Source organism: Strongylocentrotus purpuratus, unplaced genomic scaffold, assembly GCF_000002235.5.
Source record: "Strongylocentrotus purpuratus isolate Spur 01 unplaced genomic scaffold, Spur_5.0 spur5_scaffold_19, whole genome shotgun sequence".
Lineage (NCBI taxonomy): Eukaryota > Metazoa > Echinodermata > Echinoidea > Camarodonta > Strongylocentrotidae > Strongylocentrotus > Strongylocentrotus purpuratus.
The window spans coordinates 31,372,457-31,392,213 of NW_022145604.1; the positions used below are offsets into that span (position 1 = coordinate 31,372,457).

The 19,757-nt window shown below is 36.7% G+C and overlaps 1 protein-coding gene across 1 annotated transcript; it reads right to left on the reverse strand.

The window, feature by feature from the left end:
• Positions 1-13,978: 13,978 nt before the first annotated feature.
• Positions 13,979-16,861, reverse strand: LOC591496 (monocarboxylate transporter 12-like). The gene is made up of 3 exons (XM_791056.1): positions 16,666-16,861; positions 14,535-15,473; positions 13,979-14,112 (listed from the first exon to the last, which is right to left on the reverse strand). The coding sequence occupies exons 1-3, from the start codon at positions 16,859-16,861 to the stop codon at positions 13,979-13,981; spliced, it is 1,269 nt and encodes a 422-aa protein (XP_796149.1).
• Between the last annotated feature and the right edge of the window lie 2,896 nt (positions 16,862-19,757).

Consider the following 19,757-nt stretch of genomic DNA (forward strand, 5'->3'; position numbering starts at 1 on the left):
TTCAAACTGTAACTGCTCGTGATCCCTTGGGACTAGAGAAAAAAATAAGCGCATGGAACTATTCCTTACGGCTGGCCCAACTTATCCCTCGGGCGCTCACTTCGTGAAATTAGTAAATCTCCGAGTACCATAGAAACAATGTTTAAATTGCTGTTTTGATCAAGATATTTTTGTTATAATTTTGGGGGTTAGTCCCTTTGGGGAATATGGAAAAAAAACTGCTCTTTCATATGACACCTATTGAGTATCACCTTCAGGATCACGAGCAGTATTGGTGTGAATCTCATTTGGTAATAAAAACATTGACCAATTTTGCAATGCACATGGACTGAATAGGGATGTGTGCAATCTCTATGGGAAGGATTTTAGCACACAAAACTGAGTGCGCGATCAGACACCCTAATATCATCTTCATTCTAAGCAGTAGACCCTCTACCCATATTTTTTTTAGGGGAAAAAAAGTGGGTCGCCGAGGCACCTCACCCTGGCCAACCTGACCTGGTCGAGTTGTCTAGGTTACTAGTATCGGGTCGGTTTTGCCAGGGTCGGGCTGTCTGGACCCCTAATTATGTACGTGGCAATTGGAATCCAAAATGGCAGCGCCCATACTCTATAGACGTACGTAGAAGTATGTAGTCATGTTTTTTGTCCGGTTAAATAATTCTCAGAACAGAAAAGGAGAATATGGAGTAAACATTGTACATTTAGTTTATAGATGTACTGAAGATAAAGGTTGTTTTCATTAATATTCATCAAATATTTGATTTCATGCAGCTTGTGCTTGACTTTATTAGGTGACAAAATTTAGGCTTTAAAATTTGATTTAGCTTGCAAGACACTATTCATTGACTTGCTAGGTTAAAACTTTGTACTTCTGGCATGCTGGCATGACATTTTGAGTTAGCCTGAAGGGCTAAGTGATAATGTGTAATTTGATATCACTTTGCCTTAACTGGCATCGATACTGCCATAGCCTAGGCCTGCGCGGAGACTGGGAAAAAAAATTACCAAAAGGTAAAATGCGTCCGAAATCACCTCTTTCCGTACCTGACGAATATTGCAAAGTGGCTTTAAGGTTTGCTAGTGGACTATCCTTTCTTCTCATGAAAAGAATTTTAAAATCGGTCAACAAATAAAATTACTGTTTCCCTATTACTGAATGACATATATTTCGTTTTCAATAAATTAAGTGACAGTTCATTTGCAAGAATCCATTTTGTCAATGCACAGAGCTCTCTATTTACAATTTCTAAAAGAGTTTCTAAGTTTCTATAAGAACAGAATACACTTGTATCGGCTGCAAACAGGAAAAAAGAAAACGTCTCTGAGGATTTTGGAAATTCATTTAAATATATGAAATAAAAATCAGGGGACCCAAAAGGGAACCTTGAGGTACTCCACACTTGACGGGTAACATAACTGAAAACAAATTCCGTTGAGCTGCACAAATTGCTGTCTGTCACTCAGATAACTTCTAAACCATTCGAGTGCAGACCCTCTCACCCAATAATAAGAAAGCTTGTGTAACAAAATATTATGGTTCACCGTAGCAAAAGCTTTGGAATAATCCAAAAATATACCAATCGTATAAAGTTGTTTATCAAGTGCAGAAGGTACTTTGTCTAAAAGACATAAAACAGCATGAGAAGTTGTGTGTTTCTCGCGAAAACCAAACTGAGAATTTGATAAAAATTCACAAGACTTATAAAACTTTATCAATCTAATATATACAAGCTTTTCCAAAATCTTAGAGAAGATAGTTAGTAGAGAAATTGGTCTATATAATTATCCGTTTCTACAGGGTTCTCTTTTTTATATAAAGGCACAAATTGAGCTATATATTTTTAAAGGAACACTTCCATGCAATAAAGACAAGTTATAAGTGTGAGTGAGAGGTTAGACTACAAATGAAATTACATCTCGTATCAAATCATTAGTTTTTTATTTATTTATTTATTAATTTATTTCCTCTCATAGGGTGGTCATATCCAGGGCTCTCCTTCCTTTTCAAGCAACTAACACCATCTGTAACCTCAGAATTCGCTACAGGAACACAAAATTAAGTCTTTTCATTTGGACTGGCTAAATAATTTGCAAAGGTTTCCTATATATCAGGTATGGAGCTAGACAGAGTAGCACCAATGTTAAACAAATATTTTTTAGATACTTTTATCGTAAAACATGATGTATTGTTATACTTTGTCGGTACGTTTTTAGAATATGCTACGATTACTGTATTTTACATTCAGAAAAGATAAGTCAAACATCGGCAACATCATTCCAAAACGTCTAAATATAGCTACATTGCCATACTGCATGTTTTAAGGTTTCTGAATTTTTACAGCCAAGCGAAAGTACTTGAAAGGCTGTATATGTATTTTAAAATGCTTCACATAATAAAATAATATTATGAAAAACGTTAGACTGGATCTTTTGTGTTTATGTATCAATATTTGTATTGATCATAATTTGTCGTACTTCAAACAATTCAGTATTACTCAAATCATATTTATTTCTTAAACGAAAAAAGCTCAGAGATTGCTCTCTCTCCATTTGAACAATTTTTTCATAAACGTGTTAACTTGTTAACACCTTAAGATGTCTTAACTCCGATTGGGCTCAATTATATCTTTAGTAGTTGCGTCTTTTTCAACTTTGTAAGCTTGACTATTTAACTTTTTGATCACTGCCCTTCATCATGCATGAAGCTACTCCTTGTAATAAAATATAGACATTCCTATTTTTGAATTCATTGTGGAGGTAGATGTACGCTTTTTAGATCAGTACCAAAGTTGCAGTTATGAATAAGGGCACCACCATTTTTCTGTTAGAATTATAATTATTGAATTAGGCTTGATTGTTTCTAATCTTTATTCTTAAAATCCAGGTTAACTGTTGTACCAAGAACACGGATTTGAAATTTACCATTTCAAGACCTCCTTTCTCAACTTGTTTTATAATTACTTTTCGTCTAACCTTGTCCTTCCCTTTAAATAGAAATACTTAAAATATAGTTTCAATTTCTTTCACGACCCAGCTGGATATAAGAATGGATGAGAATAGGTAAATATCCGTAGATATATTTTACCAAATAAAGTTAAGTTTCTTTGTTTCCAAACATGTAGTTTTCGCCTGAGTGATAACAGCATATCCCTCAGTATTTGTTCCTGATAATCATTATCATTTTACCCCATCTAAGACTTTGATATTACCAACAAGGCGGTTATCATAAATCTGAACACATCAATACTTTCCAATCTTCAGTGTTTCTGTTTTTCATTGTTAAATGTCAGACTACAACATCTATCTTATTGCTTTCACATTGAATAATACTTCGACTGAATTATAATCTAAACAACATGCACACACATCGTCTGCATATAATAATAGTTTTGATTCACTCTAGTTTCTGTCGTATTTATTAAACGAGAGGCTAACATTCCAATCTCAAACAGAAAAAGGGTCCCCCTGTCTTATTCCTCTGGATATAGAAAAATATCCGGTTTGAAGTACAATTATCGAGAACACATCCTTCAATGTTACAAGAGTGTTTGAACCCATTTCATTCATATTGGGCCTAAGCCTAAAGACTCCAGTGCTTTACAAATATCTTCATGGTCCATTGCATCGAAGGCTTTTCCAACAATCAAATATATTTCTAACCTTGATAAAAGCATGTTGATCTGGATTAATGATTATAAAAATGTATCAATTTTTTAAAGCGTGTTGCAAGTACTTTTAAGCAGATTTCACAAAGACATTTATCAATGAGATCGGTAATTCTCTTAAATTGTGTTTATCCTTGTTCAGTTTCAAAAATGTATGTGATAAGACATTGTTTTTTATTAGCAGACACCGGGCCGCCCCCCCCCCCCCCACTCAGTGTTATTTAGTGTACGCATATGCGTGTTCCAAGTGCCCCCCCCCCCCCTTCAACAAAAGTCCGGTGTGTAAAGTCAATACGGGTCGATCTTTTTGTTTTGTATACGAGCCTTTTTCAGCACCCCCCTCCCCCCCCCCCTTTTTTCAGCAAAAGTCCGGTGTGTAAAGTCAATACGGGTCGACCTTTTTCTTTTGTTACGAAAAGGACATTTTGGTATTAAACACGCATGGGGTCCGTCCGTTCTCGGAGTGGGGGGGGGGGGGCGAGAGCAGACAGTACGGAATTGGGAGTTGAAACAAACTGAGGGCCGATAGGAAAGGAGCAAATACAATGTCCCATAATCTGATAATAGAATTCTTTTGTGAGGCATTGTTACATGGTGATTTTCTTGTTGGCATTTTATTAACCGCTGCTTGGCACTGTGCTATTGTTATTAAACTCGCCTTCACAAATCTCCCGAATTCTTCTTCCAAGTGATTAACTTTGTTATCCAAAAATGTCCCAGTGTTCGTGCCTTTCAGTTCCAAACGCTTGTGTTAGTTCAAAGACTGATACAAACATGACTACAGAATATAGATGGTCCTACATTTTACAAACGTGTCTTCCCTTCATTTCAGATCCCAAATATTGACAGCCAAGAGGAATCTTTTAGGAAGACGACGTACAGTCAAGTCCAACGGACGAGTTTACGTGGTTCATGTAAGTTTCTATAAGATTTTGGTGTTGATATAAAAATGATAAATGTGCAATAATCACAGTACACCTACCATCGTTTATTCAATTACTTCTCGCTTTGACGAACATCGTTCTATTGAATTTCTTTGACACTACCGCGCACACGGACCATTTTATAGGGAGATACCTCATTTGAATTTCTTATTCCTTTACATTTCCCTGCTGTGGTCAAACTGCTTAGCATCTGGAAATATGCTAACCCTCTTCCACATGTAATTCATAGTTATCATGAATTATACTTCAATTTTAATGGCATAGTTTAGTAATTATATTATAAATACATTTCTTCAATCCCATCCCATCCAACCGACATGGTATTTTGGCGTAACGTTTTTTTTCCTTGCAGTTAAAAAGCGCTTTAAATATTCATCCAGAACGGATCAGTATAAGGGCCACTAACACAATGATAAATAACTTTAAAACAACAATCCAATCTATGCTCTGACAAAATAAGTGGGCCTACAGAAGTTTCTGAACCGGTCTTTATGAAATAATGACTATAAGATATTATTTGGGTGATGTACCCAATTTCGGTTGGAAATTCCCATATTAATAAGCAATACTTTCTCTCTGTCTCCTTGTTGTCCGTGTTTATATTGATCACGGTGTATATCTCTTATTTATTTGGAGGGGGGCAAGTGTTTGGTAAAACATTCAATATGTAACCCCCCCCCCCTCTTCCCTCCCTTGCATGTAGATAGCTATTCCCGTCTCTCCTGCCCTCCCTGGCGACGCCAAATACCGTATGATGATGATCATATATATACAGATTGTTCTTTATAATATCGCATCATATTCCTCGACTGGTAATATTGTGGAGTTGTCGTGGTAAAGTGGTTTATTAATTCACTTATCTCTTAATCCAACAGTTGATGGTTCAAACGCCAGCCCGGCATTAACTTCCTTTGGCAGTACGTTAATCCACATTTAACACCATCCACCCAGGTGTAAATAGTTAACTGACGAATGGTGGGCTACTTATAATTGGAGGGGCCGCGTGAAGAGCAGTAATAACCATGATGTCCTACCCTGGGTTTATAAGGCCCAATTATTAATTTGTATCATTATTTATTCATTTTCAATTTTCAGGGTCAACTAGCACATTGTATGATGAGTACGGATCAGAAGAAACGAGATAATCTTCAGTCCTCTTCAGACTGCCTCCTGTCTTGTTCTTGATCTGCAGCAGATAGCATGTGGTGGTCAACGGCAGGAAGGAGAATATACCCGACTGTAAACACTCATCTCATTACACTTATTTACTTTAGTTAATTATAGCCCTAACTATAAGAACAATATTCTTTGTCATATTGTTATATACTGTTGCTTAGTGACTTCTGAAAATCTTCAAAACGATTATTTAAGCCAGGTTTATGTTATCATTTACATGACTAAAGGTGGTTTATCACAACTGAATATGTTTATTCAACCTTAATATAACCGTTGCATACTGCAACTGATGATACCTGTCCTAAACCTATGGAAGATATGAATATTCTCTCGTCATCGAGTTAACATTTTCCATTGATATACTATTGATGTTTGCATTATGTATCATATCAGTGCATAGTGAGATAGGAGATTCACAATGTCGGAATTTGAACGCAAAGTTTCACGCAATTTGCAGTGCCCCGTTTGTTTCGAGCTGCTTAGTGACCCGAAGCAATTATCGTGTACACATACTTTCTGTAAGAAATGCCTTAATGATATTCTTAAAAGTTCTTCACATACTTTTCTAACATGTCCCATCTGTCGAAGCGAAACATCTGTAAAGGGTGGTAATGTCTCGAATCTCAATACTAATGTTCCTCTTAAGTCTCTCATTGATGATGTGAGGAATAGCCAACAAGTCTGTGAAATTTGTGACTCAAACTCGAGAGCTATACATTTATGTTGTGAGTGTGGTCAAAACATGTGTAACACATGCCTTGATAATCACAACAAATGGCCGGCTCATCTCAAGCATAGAGTTGTGAGAGTAGAAGACGTCAGAGAGGGAAGGGTGGTCCTCGAAAAAGAGGTTTACTGCCAGGAACACAAAGCAGATAAACAAAAATACATCTGTACTGATGTGTGTGTCACCTGTAAGAAGTTCATCTGCTTGAGATGTCGAATGTTGTACCATGACAAAAAAGGACACACTGTTCAAGATGCTAAGGAATACAATGCTTCTACTAAGACGCAAATTGAATCTCTACGAGCCCGAAGTAAAACGAAAGTTACAACCATCAAGAATCACGTGACCTACATCAAGACTCAGAAGAAGCGTGTCACCGATCACATTGCCTGCAGAAAGGCTGAACTCAACAAGCAGTTGGACGCTCAGGAAGAGAAATTGTGTAAAAGATTGGATGAGATGCAAGATCTTGATGAGAGGTTGATCGCAAGTATTGAGAGTGCGAGTGTGTTAGCGGGTAATAGCATAAAGGCTCCATTAGAAGATAATACCATTGTTATTCGTGATACATTGTCTGGTGAGCTGAATAATGTACTAGACAGGGATGATCCAGAGAATAAGCTTGCTACGAATGTAGCTGACCGTGCAGAGCAACTGATATGCACACCAAAATGTCAGTTGAACTTTGGTCAGCTGCAGAAGACAGCTGTCCGAATCGGTAGAGTAGGATTCCTAGTCTGTCTGGTTGTCGTTACATGTATATTGCTCACACCTAACAATCAATGTGATCAGTTGAACATTAATGAGGTTAGGTTCGTGAAATGTATGTCGGTATGTGATGTAGGACTCTCTAAGAAAGACTGCATGAATGGCATGGCTGCTACACCCAATGGTAGTATGGCAGTGGGATACAGCACAGGAGGAATCGATATCTTCTCTCCTCATGGTCAGCTGCAGAAGACAGTCCTCAAGGATGTCAATATCCGTGATGTGGGATACCTGTCTGATGGTCGGTATGTCGTACTGAATGGCAACAATGTTATCATACTGTACACAAACGAGTCAGAGAAGCTTGATGTAACGTTTGATACTCTGAGTCATGATGAAGGTGGGAATGGCCGTGTCACTGTAGACAGTAATGATCAGATCTATGTCGGCTACTGGAATGCCAAGAAGATCCAGGTATTCTCACCAGCAGGTGGGAAGGCGACCAGGGAGATACCATGCGATGGATATGAACCTCAGCAGATTACTAGTTATAATGATGTATTGATCATCAAATATAACAACAGAGTAAGCATAATTGACAAAGATGGTAATGTAAAACACGAGGTAGTGAAATCAAATGTTTACTCATTCGCAGCAGTGACTCAGAATAATTCAATCATAATCGCTTGGATCAAGCTTGATCATGGGTTGGTCAGTATCGATGAGTACACCAGCGAGCTGAAACACGTCCAGACCCTCATTTCTGATCACAAGATTGAGAAGCCTAAGACAAACTGGTACTATCTCCGCGAGTTCCGATCAGGGGAGATTGCTTTCTGCACTCCTGATAGACTCTATATTTTGAACTTACCATCACACCATGAAGTCCATGAATGATAACAGTCCAGTATCAGGCGAATACACAATTATGAAATGATTGGAAATCGAGACATTTTTCTCCACGTGATGTGTTATGACTTTCAATTATTCTCTTGTAATAGATTATTCATAATATCCTGATATATATGTTTTTATATCCTGCATCAAAAATTTGTTGGCTTTTGATTGGTTGAGAGCTCGTCACATGACCAGAAATATTTGAACTATTATTAGAAAGTTCTATATGAGACTACTATTTGGGAGCACTATTTGGGAGTTGAAAAAAAAATGAAAATTGAAAAAAATCTTTATGTATTGAAAACAAAATATTTTAAATCTTTTTAGATAAAAATTGACATTTTTTTTGTTCTAATTTTGTTGGTTCTAATTTTTTATTTTTTTTTTATTTTTATAAAATACATTTTTGATGTAGGATATAAAACAAATATACCATGCCTTCTATTCGAGGTAGTGGTTAAAACTATGGGCCTCGGTGACTCCAAAAGTACCATTTAATTCGGGGCTGCGCCCCTCAGCAAATGGTATTATTGGAATCACCTCTTGCGCATAGTTTTAACCAGAACCTCTCAAGACAGTGTATATTTGTATAATATAGTTACGTATGTATATTACGTATATATATAAATATAATATATTGTGTTGACTTGTGTTATATGAAAATAGCATAATAATTTAAATGAATAAATAAGTAATATAATAATACTAATACTAATAATAATATTAATAATGAAGGTGAAAATTAAATGTAATTGATAGCAACAAAATGGGACTATGCATCTTTTAAAATATGTTATTGCAATATGCTATATATAATATATGATTGCATACTGGACTTGCTCCTACACTTATGTTGGAAACAACTTTGTTTACCGCAACAAATTTCTGTTTCATTTTGACATGATTATCTCTTCATTTTAATTTAGCGTTGTATAGAAGCTTACGTTGAACCTGAATTTTAGTAGATTTATGGATCTGGATTTGATTTTGTTATTGTATATATACCATATAATTAGACCTTTGATATTATATGATTAGATAATATGTTATAATTTGATCAAGAGAACTCAAGATAGTAGCACTTGGAAACGCATTTGTTGTTCAAAGAATATAGGGTAACAATAAGATCTGTCTTTATTTGAGAGGAAATTAAGGTATTTTTAACTGAATTAATGCAATAAATGTATCTACTCACGTACTGTAAATGATGATACTTTTAAATATTCCTAATTACCCATTTACTTTTTATTTTTTAAGCTGGTACTTTGTTTATTTTGTTCCTTATTTTTCTCTTTCTATGGTTTAGAATAATATTTTAAACTAAGCAAGTCTGCAAGAAGCTAGCCCTCAACAGGCCTCTGTTGGCTCCTCCACTCAGAATTCATTTTGTACTTTCCTTTTCTCACTGATGAGCCAATGTACACGTATAAGTAAATGTATAAATTGATGGGTATATGTTTATAATGTGTATTTTCAAGCAAAGCCTTCATTGTTGTTAAGAGTTTTAAGAAGTTAACCTGAAACTTAAATATGCCATATTGATATATAGAACGCTTAATGAAAAGGCTAATGAGTATTCCAGCTGATAATAAGTAGCTGTCTCGTTGGAATTTCGCAGTAATGTGAAAAGATGGAGCTGTAGAATCACGAAGTAATGTATGTTTAATACATGTATATGTGGAGACCGTCACGTGATGAAATTGTAAACATGTTCCTCCATCGTCTTTCAATGTAGGTCTTATACAATTAGGTGAATGAAAAATACTTCTTTTCTTTTCTTTTTCAATGTGGGTATGTTACCATCCGTGTGTAATCATTTCATTATGTAACTCAAGTTCTTGGAGAAATTACATGTTTATAATATTGAGAAAGTATACGATGTATACGTCAATGGTTAAGAGACTTAGTTGTGGTTATCCCAAGAATAATATTGTTTCTGAAATTTAAAATAGAACAGGTTTTGTATATCATATTGATAAATCTCAAACTAAATCATAATTGAGAGAAGCCAAAGAAAGGCACTTTTATACATCACTGGGTAATCCCGAACTCCGAGAGTTTACAAAGTTTTTTGAAGACAATGGATCATTGTAAACCTAAGCTCAACGAAAACGCAATTAATCGGTGAATATATTTCTTTAAGTTCTTAAGATTAAGTTGAGCTCAGGTCAAACTAGTATATTGTCTTTTAAAGAAAAACCGATTTACATGTTACAGGAATATTTAATCTAACAAAATAAATGTATAATTAAATACGAACAATTACGCGAATGAAACATGTAAAAACTATAATGAATTTAATAAGTATGCATATAATTATGTAAGGAAAACGACCAACGTTAATTCATTTCAATTTCATATCAATTATCTCGACACTGTGGGAGTCGTATATTTGAGGCGAAAATAAATTGTTTTATTTGACAAGTGGTGAATCCCGAGCATGAATGTTGTCACTCCGATTTTTAATGTAAAAATATGGATCTATCATTGAAGTGCTGCTGCTGTTGATGTAATAACAAAACTCCTCCTACCTCCTTTGAAAGACTCATTTGTTGCTAAAGTCCGTTTTTACAGATGATAGAATGTACAAAAAAGAACGGCCAGTAATTCTGATAATGGTGACGATTGATGATGATCATTATGTATGTTTTTGCTTGCTGTTCTTTTTTCTGTATATGGTTTCAGTTGTTGTTTCTTGGGATTTTTTTGGGGGGTGGTTAAATGTTGTTTCTTAAAACAGTAACCGAGGAGAGCGTTTTTTTAACGATATACTTTGTTTTAACAATCCACATGCCTTGTTTATGGTAAACGTTTATAAAAATCAATGGAATGAAAAGAATAAATAGTGACAATGGCAGTGGTGATGTTGATGTTGACTATTGATAGCCTCTAGTTCTGATGAAAATGGAGTCGAAAGATAATAATGATGATGATGACGATGATGATAATGATAGAAACATTTATAGTAACGATGACAATGATACCATGACAAGATGTTTTTTTGATATAATAATGACGTAGATGACAAGGTCGGGGATAAAATAGATGATGATAGTGAAGACATGGCCGATTGGCGTGGTGATGATGTTGATGATAATAATCATACAATATAAAGATTATGATAAGGATTATAATGACGTCATCACCATCATCACCGACCTCATAATCATTTTGTTCACCATCATCGTCATTTTCAAATTTCAAATCATCATCAATGTCACAATTTAATAGGTTACACGGCAGATCCGCATCTCAGACTTACTTTCACGTCATGTTGACATTTTGTTTTAGATGGCGCTCTTTAAAAAAAGTTGTACGGTACGTTGAGATTTATGCTAGCAAGTCCATGCTATTTTATCCTGTACGTAACCCACGAAAATATATCATATCGATTACTCTACTTGAACTTAGATCAACAAAATTATCAACTTAATTGACACTTCTATTTGCATTAATTCATTTTCCTGCTCATCATTCCATGATTCCATAATTCCATATTTTGTAATTTTGTTTAGGGGGACGGGGGTGGCCTAGGTGGCGGGGCAGGCGGAGGTCTGCAATGAGTGAACAAAGCGAACGAATGGGTCACGAATATTATTTAAGGGAGCAACAGAAAAAGAAGGAACGTATTTCTCCTTAGGAAGGGCATTTATTTTATCGCCGGGGTAGTACTTTATTTGCTTAGAAGGGCGATTTTTTGGAGGGGCATTTTTGTTGGTTCCAGATCCATTTATACACAGAGTTTGGCCAACACGGCGTAATATTTGTTGTACTGTGCTTGCCCAACAAGGCAGTATTCGCTATATGTTGCCCAACTTAAACTGGGTTGATCACACTCTCCTAATCAATGGCTCTTATAGGTCTTGTTGTGGGACGCCCTCTCCCAACTCCACCCCCTCATCATCTCGGTTTCTCCCTCGCTCACAAATAAATAGGTCATCAGGTTATTTCCCGCGTCTATGCAACAAGGGAAGCACGTTAATTAATACACAATGCAGGCTTCAGTAATCCGCCTAGATTGGATTCGAACCCACGATCTTTGGTTCGATAGGCAGACTCTTTACCGACTGAACCAACACGCCTTCTCAAAGAAGCAGTATAATATAATTGTTATGAGAGTGCAATCAGGTATTTTGTATGCAAGTGAGCATTTTAGTTACAGTAGAGCTCGCGGGCAAGTACCCGTGCGCTCGCGAGTAACCCGCGGGTTTTTACATAGGCGCTCGTGCAAACTAGTTAAAATGCCCGCGGGCGCGATGGCTACTTATCCGAAGAGCTCTACTGTAAATAGTTGTACTATCATCACATTTCTTTTATGAACGAACATACCCACCTGAGGCACCTCAAACCAATTCTCACAGACGTGTGAATTAACTTTCCCTTCTCTGTTTTTCTCCTTTAAACATTACAACACAGCGAAAGGAAATTTGGCTTAACGTGTTTTGTGGCTGAATGCAGTCGTTTTTTGAACTAAATTTCGAGAAAAATTTGACGTGTGCTATTCTAACTTCTTGATCAAGCAGACATTCTTAGTTTTTTTTGTTGTTGACATATTTCATTTGTGTTCTTGAACACCGATGTTCATCTTGGTGTATTTTGAGAGGAAACTGTGATTATTTATATTGTATAATTCCCGGAACGCAAACTATCAGTGGGAATATTACTGTTAGGGCAATGGTTATTGTTGTAAAGGTCCTCCAAACTACTGAGCTATCACAAGCTGGTGTGAAAACTTGTTGAATTTATATAGAAATCGAGCATTCATTGAAAAATGACCCTTGTGAATAAGGGCACCCCCTGCAACAGCCAGCCGGCCTGTCATTTACACACATGATACGGTATGGTACACCCTCACACAGCTCAGCGAATGTACAGTCTTAAAAGTGTTATGTTTAGTCCCGGTGTTTAGTTTACTAATAATCTTGAGGCAAGCGACAATTCCGCTGAGGTAGAGGAAAGGTAATATTGGAATGTAAAGATACATAACAGCATATTCCTACAAATAAAACGTTTCCTGAGACAGAAAAATGATTCTAATACCGAGAAGTTATCCGGCGATCGTACGCCTTCGGTTCGTCAAAAAGAAAATATTCTCGTTGCAAGGGAAATCAACTTTATTCAATAGAAAAGCTACAAAAATACTAAAAATGTCCATGTTTCCTGTCATGACTGTGCTGACAAAAGCATAATTGATACATAAAATTACAATTTTATCTAGAATGAGGGATTTTAGATCATGAAATCAGGTAGGGGTAATACTTGGTCGAGCTGTCCGCAAACGCACCCCACCCAGGGTATTGTGCAAGTTGTCCAGGGACTGGCTGCCTTTGTGTCGAGTTGTCTGGACCCCTGTACACCTACCATCGCCTGTTCATTGACTTCTCGCTTTGACGAACAGCCTTTTATTCATTTCCGTGGACTACTACCGCACACGTACCAATTTTAAAGGGACACACCTCATTTGAATTGTTTATTCCCCTTCAATTGTTGTTGTGTCCAAAGTCTTTTTGTGGCAACCCTGTCGATGATGGTTTCTTCCATGTTAAGTTGTGTTCGTATGTGTGTGTTTCTTTCATGAGTAAATATTACATATTTTGCGAAAATAATAACTGTTTTGACAAAATGGAAATGATTAGTAATGAGAGTGCCAAACAAAATTATTCACATGTGTACAAAACAATACGTAGATTTTCTTTTCTATTAACCGTGAAAATATATCATTCCATAAAGCACATTTTATTTTCTCCATTTCGCTATTTGTCTCCTTCCGTTTGCCTCCCATACGGTGGGGGTGAATAGGACCCATAGCTATGCCACTGACGATAACCGGTCCAGGAAATTGTACCTCCTGCCCTTCATTAACGGGTGGTAACCAAGGCGACCATCCAATCCTTGATGATGGGAGAAATGATGATGCAGGACTCCAATATATTAGCTGCTCCAAGCACACAGAACATGATATCGAATGACTTCGTGATATCGTACAGAAGCCCTATTTGAAGAGAAAAGAGTTGTTAAAAACAAAAAACTTTGTAAAACTCATGATGTTGCCCTATTATTATACATAATGACGTGTTTGTTTAATCCACGATAAGTAAAGATGTGTATTATTACTGTGTTTTAGATATGGAAACAAAACGATGTCCCACGTGTCACACGTGTGGATCATTTGGTATATTGCCTATAAATTCAGAGTTAATAAAGGGAAACACCGATAGCATCTACCTGTCAGCGAAAGGAAAAAAAAGGGCGTCCTGATACTCTATTATTTATTACGCTGCAGTATGTACCGTTACCTCCTGACTAATTTTTTCTCTCAAAAATAATCAAAAAGATACAAACAAAGAAACGAACAAAAACACGAATAGGTAAAAGAAACAGACACTTGTTATCCGTTTGTTACTATGTACATACCAATGAGCAATGCCCCGACTGTCTCCCCTATACCAAAGACGAGTGATACGAAAGACAACGCAGCGGGAAACCTTTCGTCCGAGACAGTGTCCTTACACAGAAGGTTGCTACTCATGACCTTTCCACCCAATGCGAAGCCATTTATGGCTGCTAAACAGCTAAGAATGGAAAAACTTTTAGTGAAGAAATTATAGAAGAACGCCACTGCTGATACGATACAGATGAGGCAGTAGGTGATCTGGGGTTTCAGATTGAACCTTGCAGCCTGGAGACCTATCGTGAGCCTTCCAAAGATGTTCCCAGCACCACCAATGGTTGCAAGTAGGACGGCTTTCTCGGGGCTGATACCCTTGGCTTCGGCATTGGGAATCAAGAAGACGATCCATCCATAGTAGGAGACGGCGTAGGTGAATAAAGTCATGCAGATTGTGATGAAGCGGGGGCACTCACGGAAGATTTTAAAATCGAAAGTATCCAGGAATACCTTTTTGGCAGCTCTGGCGATTCTGGCGATAGAGTAAAAGACCCCATGGCCATTGCGATCATCATCATCATCATCATCATCATCATCACCATTATCATCTATGTTATGTGGGTAAACACTCACATGTTCGTTTATCAGGGACACAGTTTCTTCATGGTTTTCTCTGACCTGAGATCTGATGGCTAAAGTTGAAGGTTCTCCCAATACACGCCTTTGTTGACCAGCTGACACCATTAGTAACCCCGTCACACACATATGCAAGTTCAAGGCCCCTAGGATAAGGATCGCTCCTCTCCAGGAGTAAGCCACGACGAGCTGTTCTGTAAGCAATGGGAGCGTCATCATACCCACACCGCTGCCCAGGATGACAATTGTTGTGGCGATCTCGAAGTGATCTGGAAAGTAGTCAAGGACGCTGACTTGAGAAGGCAAAAGAACTACGCTATATCCAAACCCTGTTTAAAAAAGAGAAAATAACATTACAGTAATTATTTTGATAACGTTAGGAAGGATTTTCCCCTCGCGTACTCCCTGCCATTTACGTTAGACTCCTGGATCATTTTAATCAGTTCAATATGATTAAGACCATAAAGGTGACCACGTTAGGCCTAAGAACCAGGTGAAATATAACTGACACTGTAGACAATTTTTCATACAATTCCTTCATTAACATGTTTAAAGCAGCTGATGCTCAAATCAAAGCAGCCACCGGCCCCCTCAAATTCGATAAGATACAATATAGAGTGTAGAGTACGCTTCGCAAACTTTATAAATCCACAGACGCATGACGGAGGGTTATATTATAATAGCATTGGTCTTAATCTGAATGGCTTTCGGACAAAACACACTTTACAATATTGGTCATTGAGCATTGAAAGAATGGCAAGTGGATACTACATAGACTGTCGTATGTTTTATCACATTGTTCAATTTTCAAAGACTACAGCAAGTTCGGAAACAAGATTATGTAAGCAAGAGCTCAGTGATCAATTAACTTGCTTTGATGAGAGTACGTCAAGGGTATACTTTGCGTCTATTATTATTTTCTATATATGTATTAAGAGAGTCGTAGAAGTCCTACCTGTCAAGAGCATTAGTAGTAGAAAGTGAATTCCAGATGTTGCAAAATAAATGAGGCTGAGTCCTGTAGCTGCAATGCTACTGCCTGCAAGGACAAGTTTTCCTGCTGAAAACCGCCTTAATAGAGGAATATTTATAACCGCTGTGAAATTAAAAATTTAGAGGCAGGAATCAATTAAAAAATGTATATTTTGAATCATAGTAAATATGTTCCAGAAAAAAAACGAAAACATATTGCTTTCTGGCAGGACAGATTACCGAAAATGTTACGGACTTTCTGAAATGTTATTGCTTTATTTTTTTTATGGATCAGAATATAAATGACGTGACTGATTCCGCGATGCGAGATTTATTAATTGGAATGCTTTACAGTAAACATCACTAATACATGTTATAATTTTGATCAATCTAAGTGGATTTACTCCATTGCTTTAGCACATGGAGCGTCATGCGCCCCCATTGACTTTATTCTTTAAGTACATGCATTTAAAAAACCACTACTTTAGGGGATAGTTAAAATAAATACTGGTTATTATTGAATGGCCATCGTAAAAAGAAGCATCTCACCAAAACATTGTGCTACGCCGTGACATAGTCCAATAGCTAGTCCAACGACAGCGAGAGACGTTTGCAAGTCTTCCGTCATTTTCTCAAGGAACACGCCCAACGATTTTAACGTTCCGATGTCAAAATATCCGACGGCAAAGAGTCCCACGAGAATCAGCCATCGTTTCGTTGGTCGTGGTCTGCTCTGCGTGTCCATTATTGTCATTCGAATTTAACCTGTGTGTAAGTTCATGGTAACACTTAATACCTGGGTGTAACAATCAGAAGGGTTTTTAACTAGATTGGTTTAAAGGATTAATCAGTTCGAGAATGATGAGAATGTTCTGGAAACTTGGCCTCGTACAAAACACTTTTGGCTAAGTATGGATCGGGTTAGTCAACACTGGTGAATCAAACTAGTACTAATATAGGATTTCCCGGCCAAATTCGCGAGTTTGTCATTCAAATTAAGTTGTCTTGCGTTCAAATTCGACGGTTTTAGTTTTAGTCAGGTATATCTCGGGTTTATATTCCCTTTTCTAGTTTTCAAATCTATGGAATTTTCGTTAGAATATACGTATGTTTCATTCAAATTAATGAACATGTGCTTCTTTCGCTATTTGGTCATTCGATTTGGCGCAACACGAAAACGCGACGGTGTACTTTTAACATTCTAATTCATTTGTAGCATTCAAATTAGCACTTTGTGCACTTCTCGTTTATTACACACTTTTTATAGCTCATTCTTTTTCTTTCAAGATTGTTTTTTCATGTGTATTTCATCATATTTCATTTTCTTGCATTTATACACTTATACCTAATAGATTTATCTAATAGTTATCAGCATTTAAGTTTGATTGTTAAAAAGAAAAAAACGACTTGCATCTACGGACCTGATGGTCTCAGTATATTTGTTAATGTTCATGTAAGAAAGTTGTTTGTCTCATGTTTCATCATTAATTTATCATAATTTCATCATAATTTCATTATGGAAGAAGGGTACAATATTGTGACTGGGGTAGGGACTAGAAGGTAAACTATGAAACTCTTTAAGAAAAACAGAGGGGTGTGTTTGGGTATAAGAGACGATGTGAATTAGTTTTGTAAAATTCCGAGTCTGTAGTAAAAAGGAGCGATTGAGGGTACCCCCACCTTCCCCGGGTCTATGAACATGTCCGTGCAGAAATGGCATATGCCTTGATTTCGCTCTTTCTTTACTTTATGTCTGACTACACCCATCTGCATTGTCCTGGAAATAAATAAATGGAATAAAAGCTTAGACCCCAATGGCAAATCATTCATTTTAACTGCATTATTTATAAACTGTAAAAGTTTGTTGCAATTCTTCACCTTAACATTCCTAACTTGAATAAAAAAATATTACGAATACGAATGACAGGTGTTAATTCAAATGATAACAATTACGCTTCGACAAGTGAATATTAATTTGAATGCTAGTTGAGCAGTTTCTAAATTGAATAACAGATCTATGAAACTCTTCGACCAAAATCCTAAATTAAATACAAAAACTGGAAAATTGAATGATAATTGGCAAGGCAAAGCCGATCTGCGCTAACTTAAATGCAAAGTAAATGAATTCGGATAACAAACACGCGAATTTGGCCGGGAAATCCTATAGTAAAACTGCAAATGAATAATTAAATCAATTATTCATTGAGTAAATAGACCGAGTCATTTTACCTCCATGCATCTACTTTGTCTGATTGAAATACCTATTTTTGATGATTTAAGAAAAGGAAAGCAAAATCATTAATTGCAAGTAAGCTCAACGGTTTTTTCCAGACGACGTATTATAGTCATACTCGGAACTTGTATCAGAATGTTAATGACTTTGTTGATACATACCTCTCCAAAGATAACCGCTGATCACGAACCGACAGCTTGCCATGGTTTGTCCTATATAGCAACAAATATTAGCCACTTTCATTGATGAAATACAGTAACCTGCACTAGGTGACTGACGTGCATGTAACTGCAACTGTAACGTTGGCTTCTATGAAAGAACTGCGCATCGGTACAGAACACACAGTTTTTATCAGGCGTTATACCTCATGTACCTATCAAAGGCATCTTTTGCACTTTTGTGTTCAGCGTATTTGTGCATTATCAACTTGCATTGTTAAAACGGTATAGGTGGTCAATTCAGACGAGAAAAACTATGAGTGACTGTATATGGAATTTGCATTTTTGTGCTCAGTGCTTGTGTGTGTGTGTGTGTGTGTATTATTAAGGTGCATTATGAATAACGGTAAAGCCGGTGTATTCAGACAAGAAAATAAAGACTGTATATGGAAATTTGCACTGTAGTGTTCAGTGTGTGTGTGTGTGTGTATATGTGAAGCATCAAGTGATCGTGTTGCTTTCATATCAAAGCGAACTGTTGTATGGCCATTATGATTATTTGTTTATGATTAAATGATTATTAGACCATATGGATAGTAGACCAAATGGGTATTAGACCGACTGGCAATTAGACCAAATGGCAATTAGACCAAATTACTTTTAGCCTAAATGGTCATTTGACCTAATGATAAGTAGACGAAATGATAATGAGACCATGTGGATAATAGACGAGCTGGGTGTAGACCAAACGGCAATTCACCCAATTACCGAGAAACTTCTCTTATTCTTGTTTTCAACCTCTGGATAATTCACAATCCGTAACACAGTCCTGCCACGATAAAATATCGAATATATGAAAGACGTTGTAAAATATGAATAAAGAGGAAAAAATGTGAAAAGCATACGGCTTTATTCGGTTCTTGCAGTAAAGCTGGCCTTCGGCTATCATTCCAAAGTCTAATTTGTTGCATTATGATAATCTCTTCCTTTAGTGACAGGCAGTCTTCAGCCTCCACGATGAATCCAGTGTTACCCTTTCCCGTTTCATAAAACGGGTATTCCTGATAAAGTGTCAAAATAATGTTTTCCTCGGCAGATCATAAACATCACATTTCATTATCGGATGAAAACGGTATATCAATCAGGGGATCAGTTTGCTTGCTATCAGCTGAATATCATCGGGTCATAATGCCAAGGTTGATGGAAATATGAAGTCTTGATTACTTATCTTCACGGTTATTTAAAGCTTT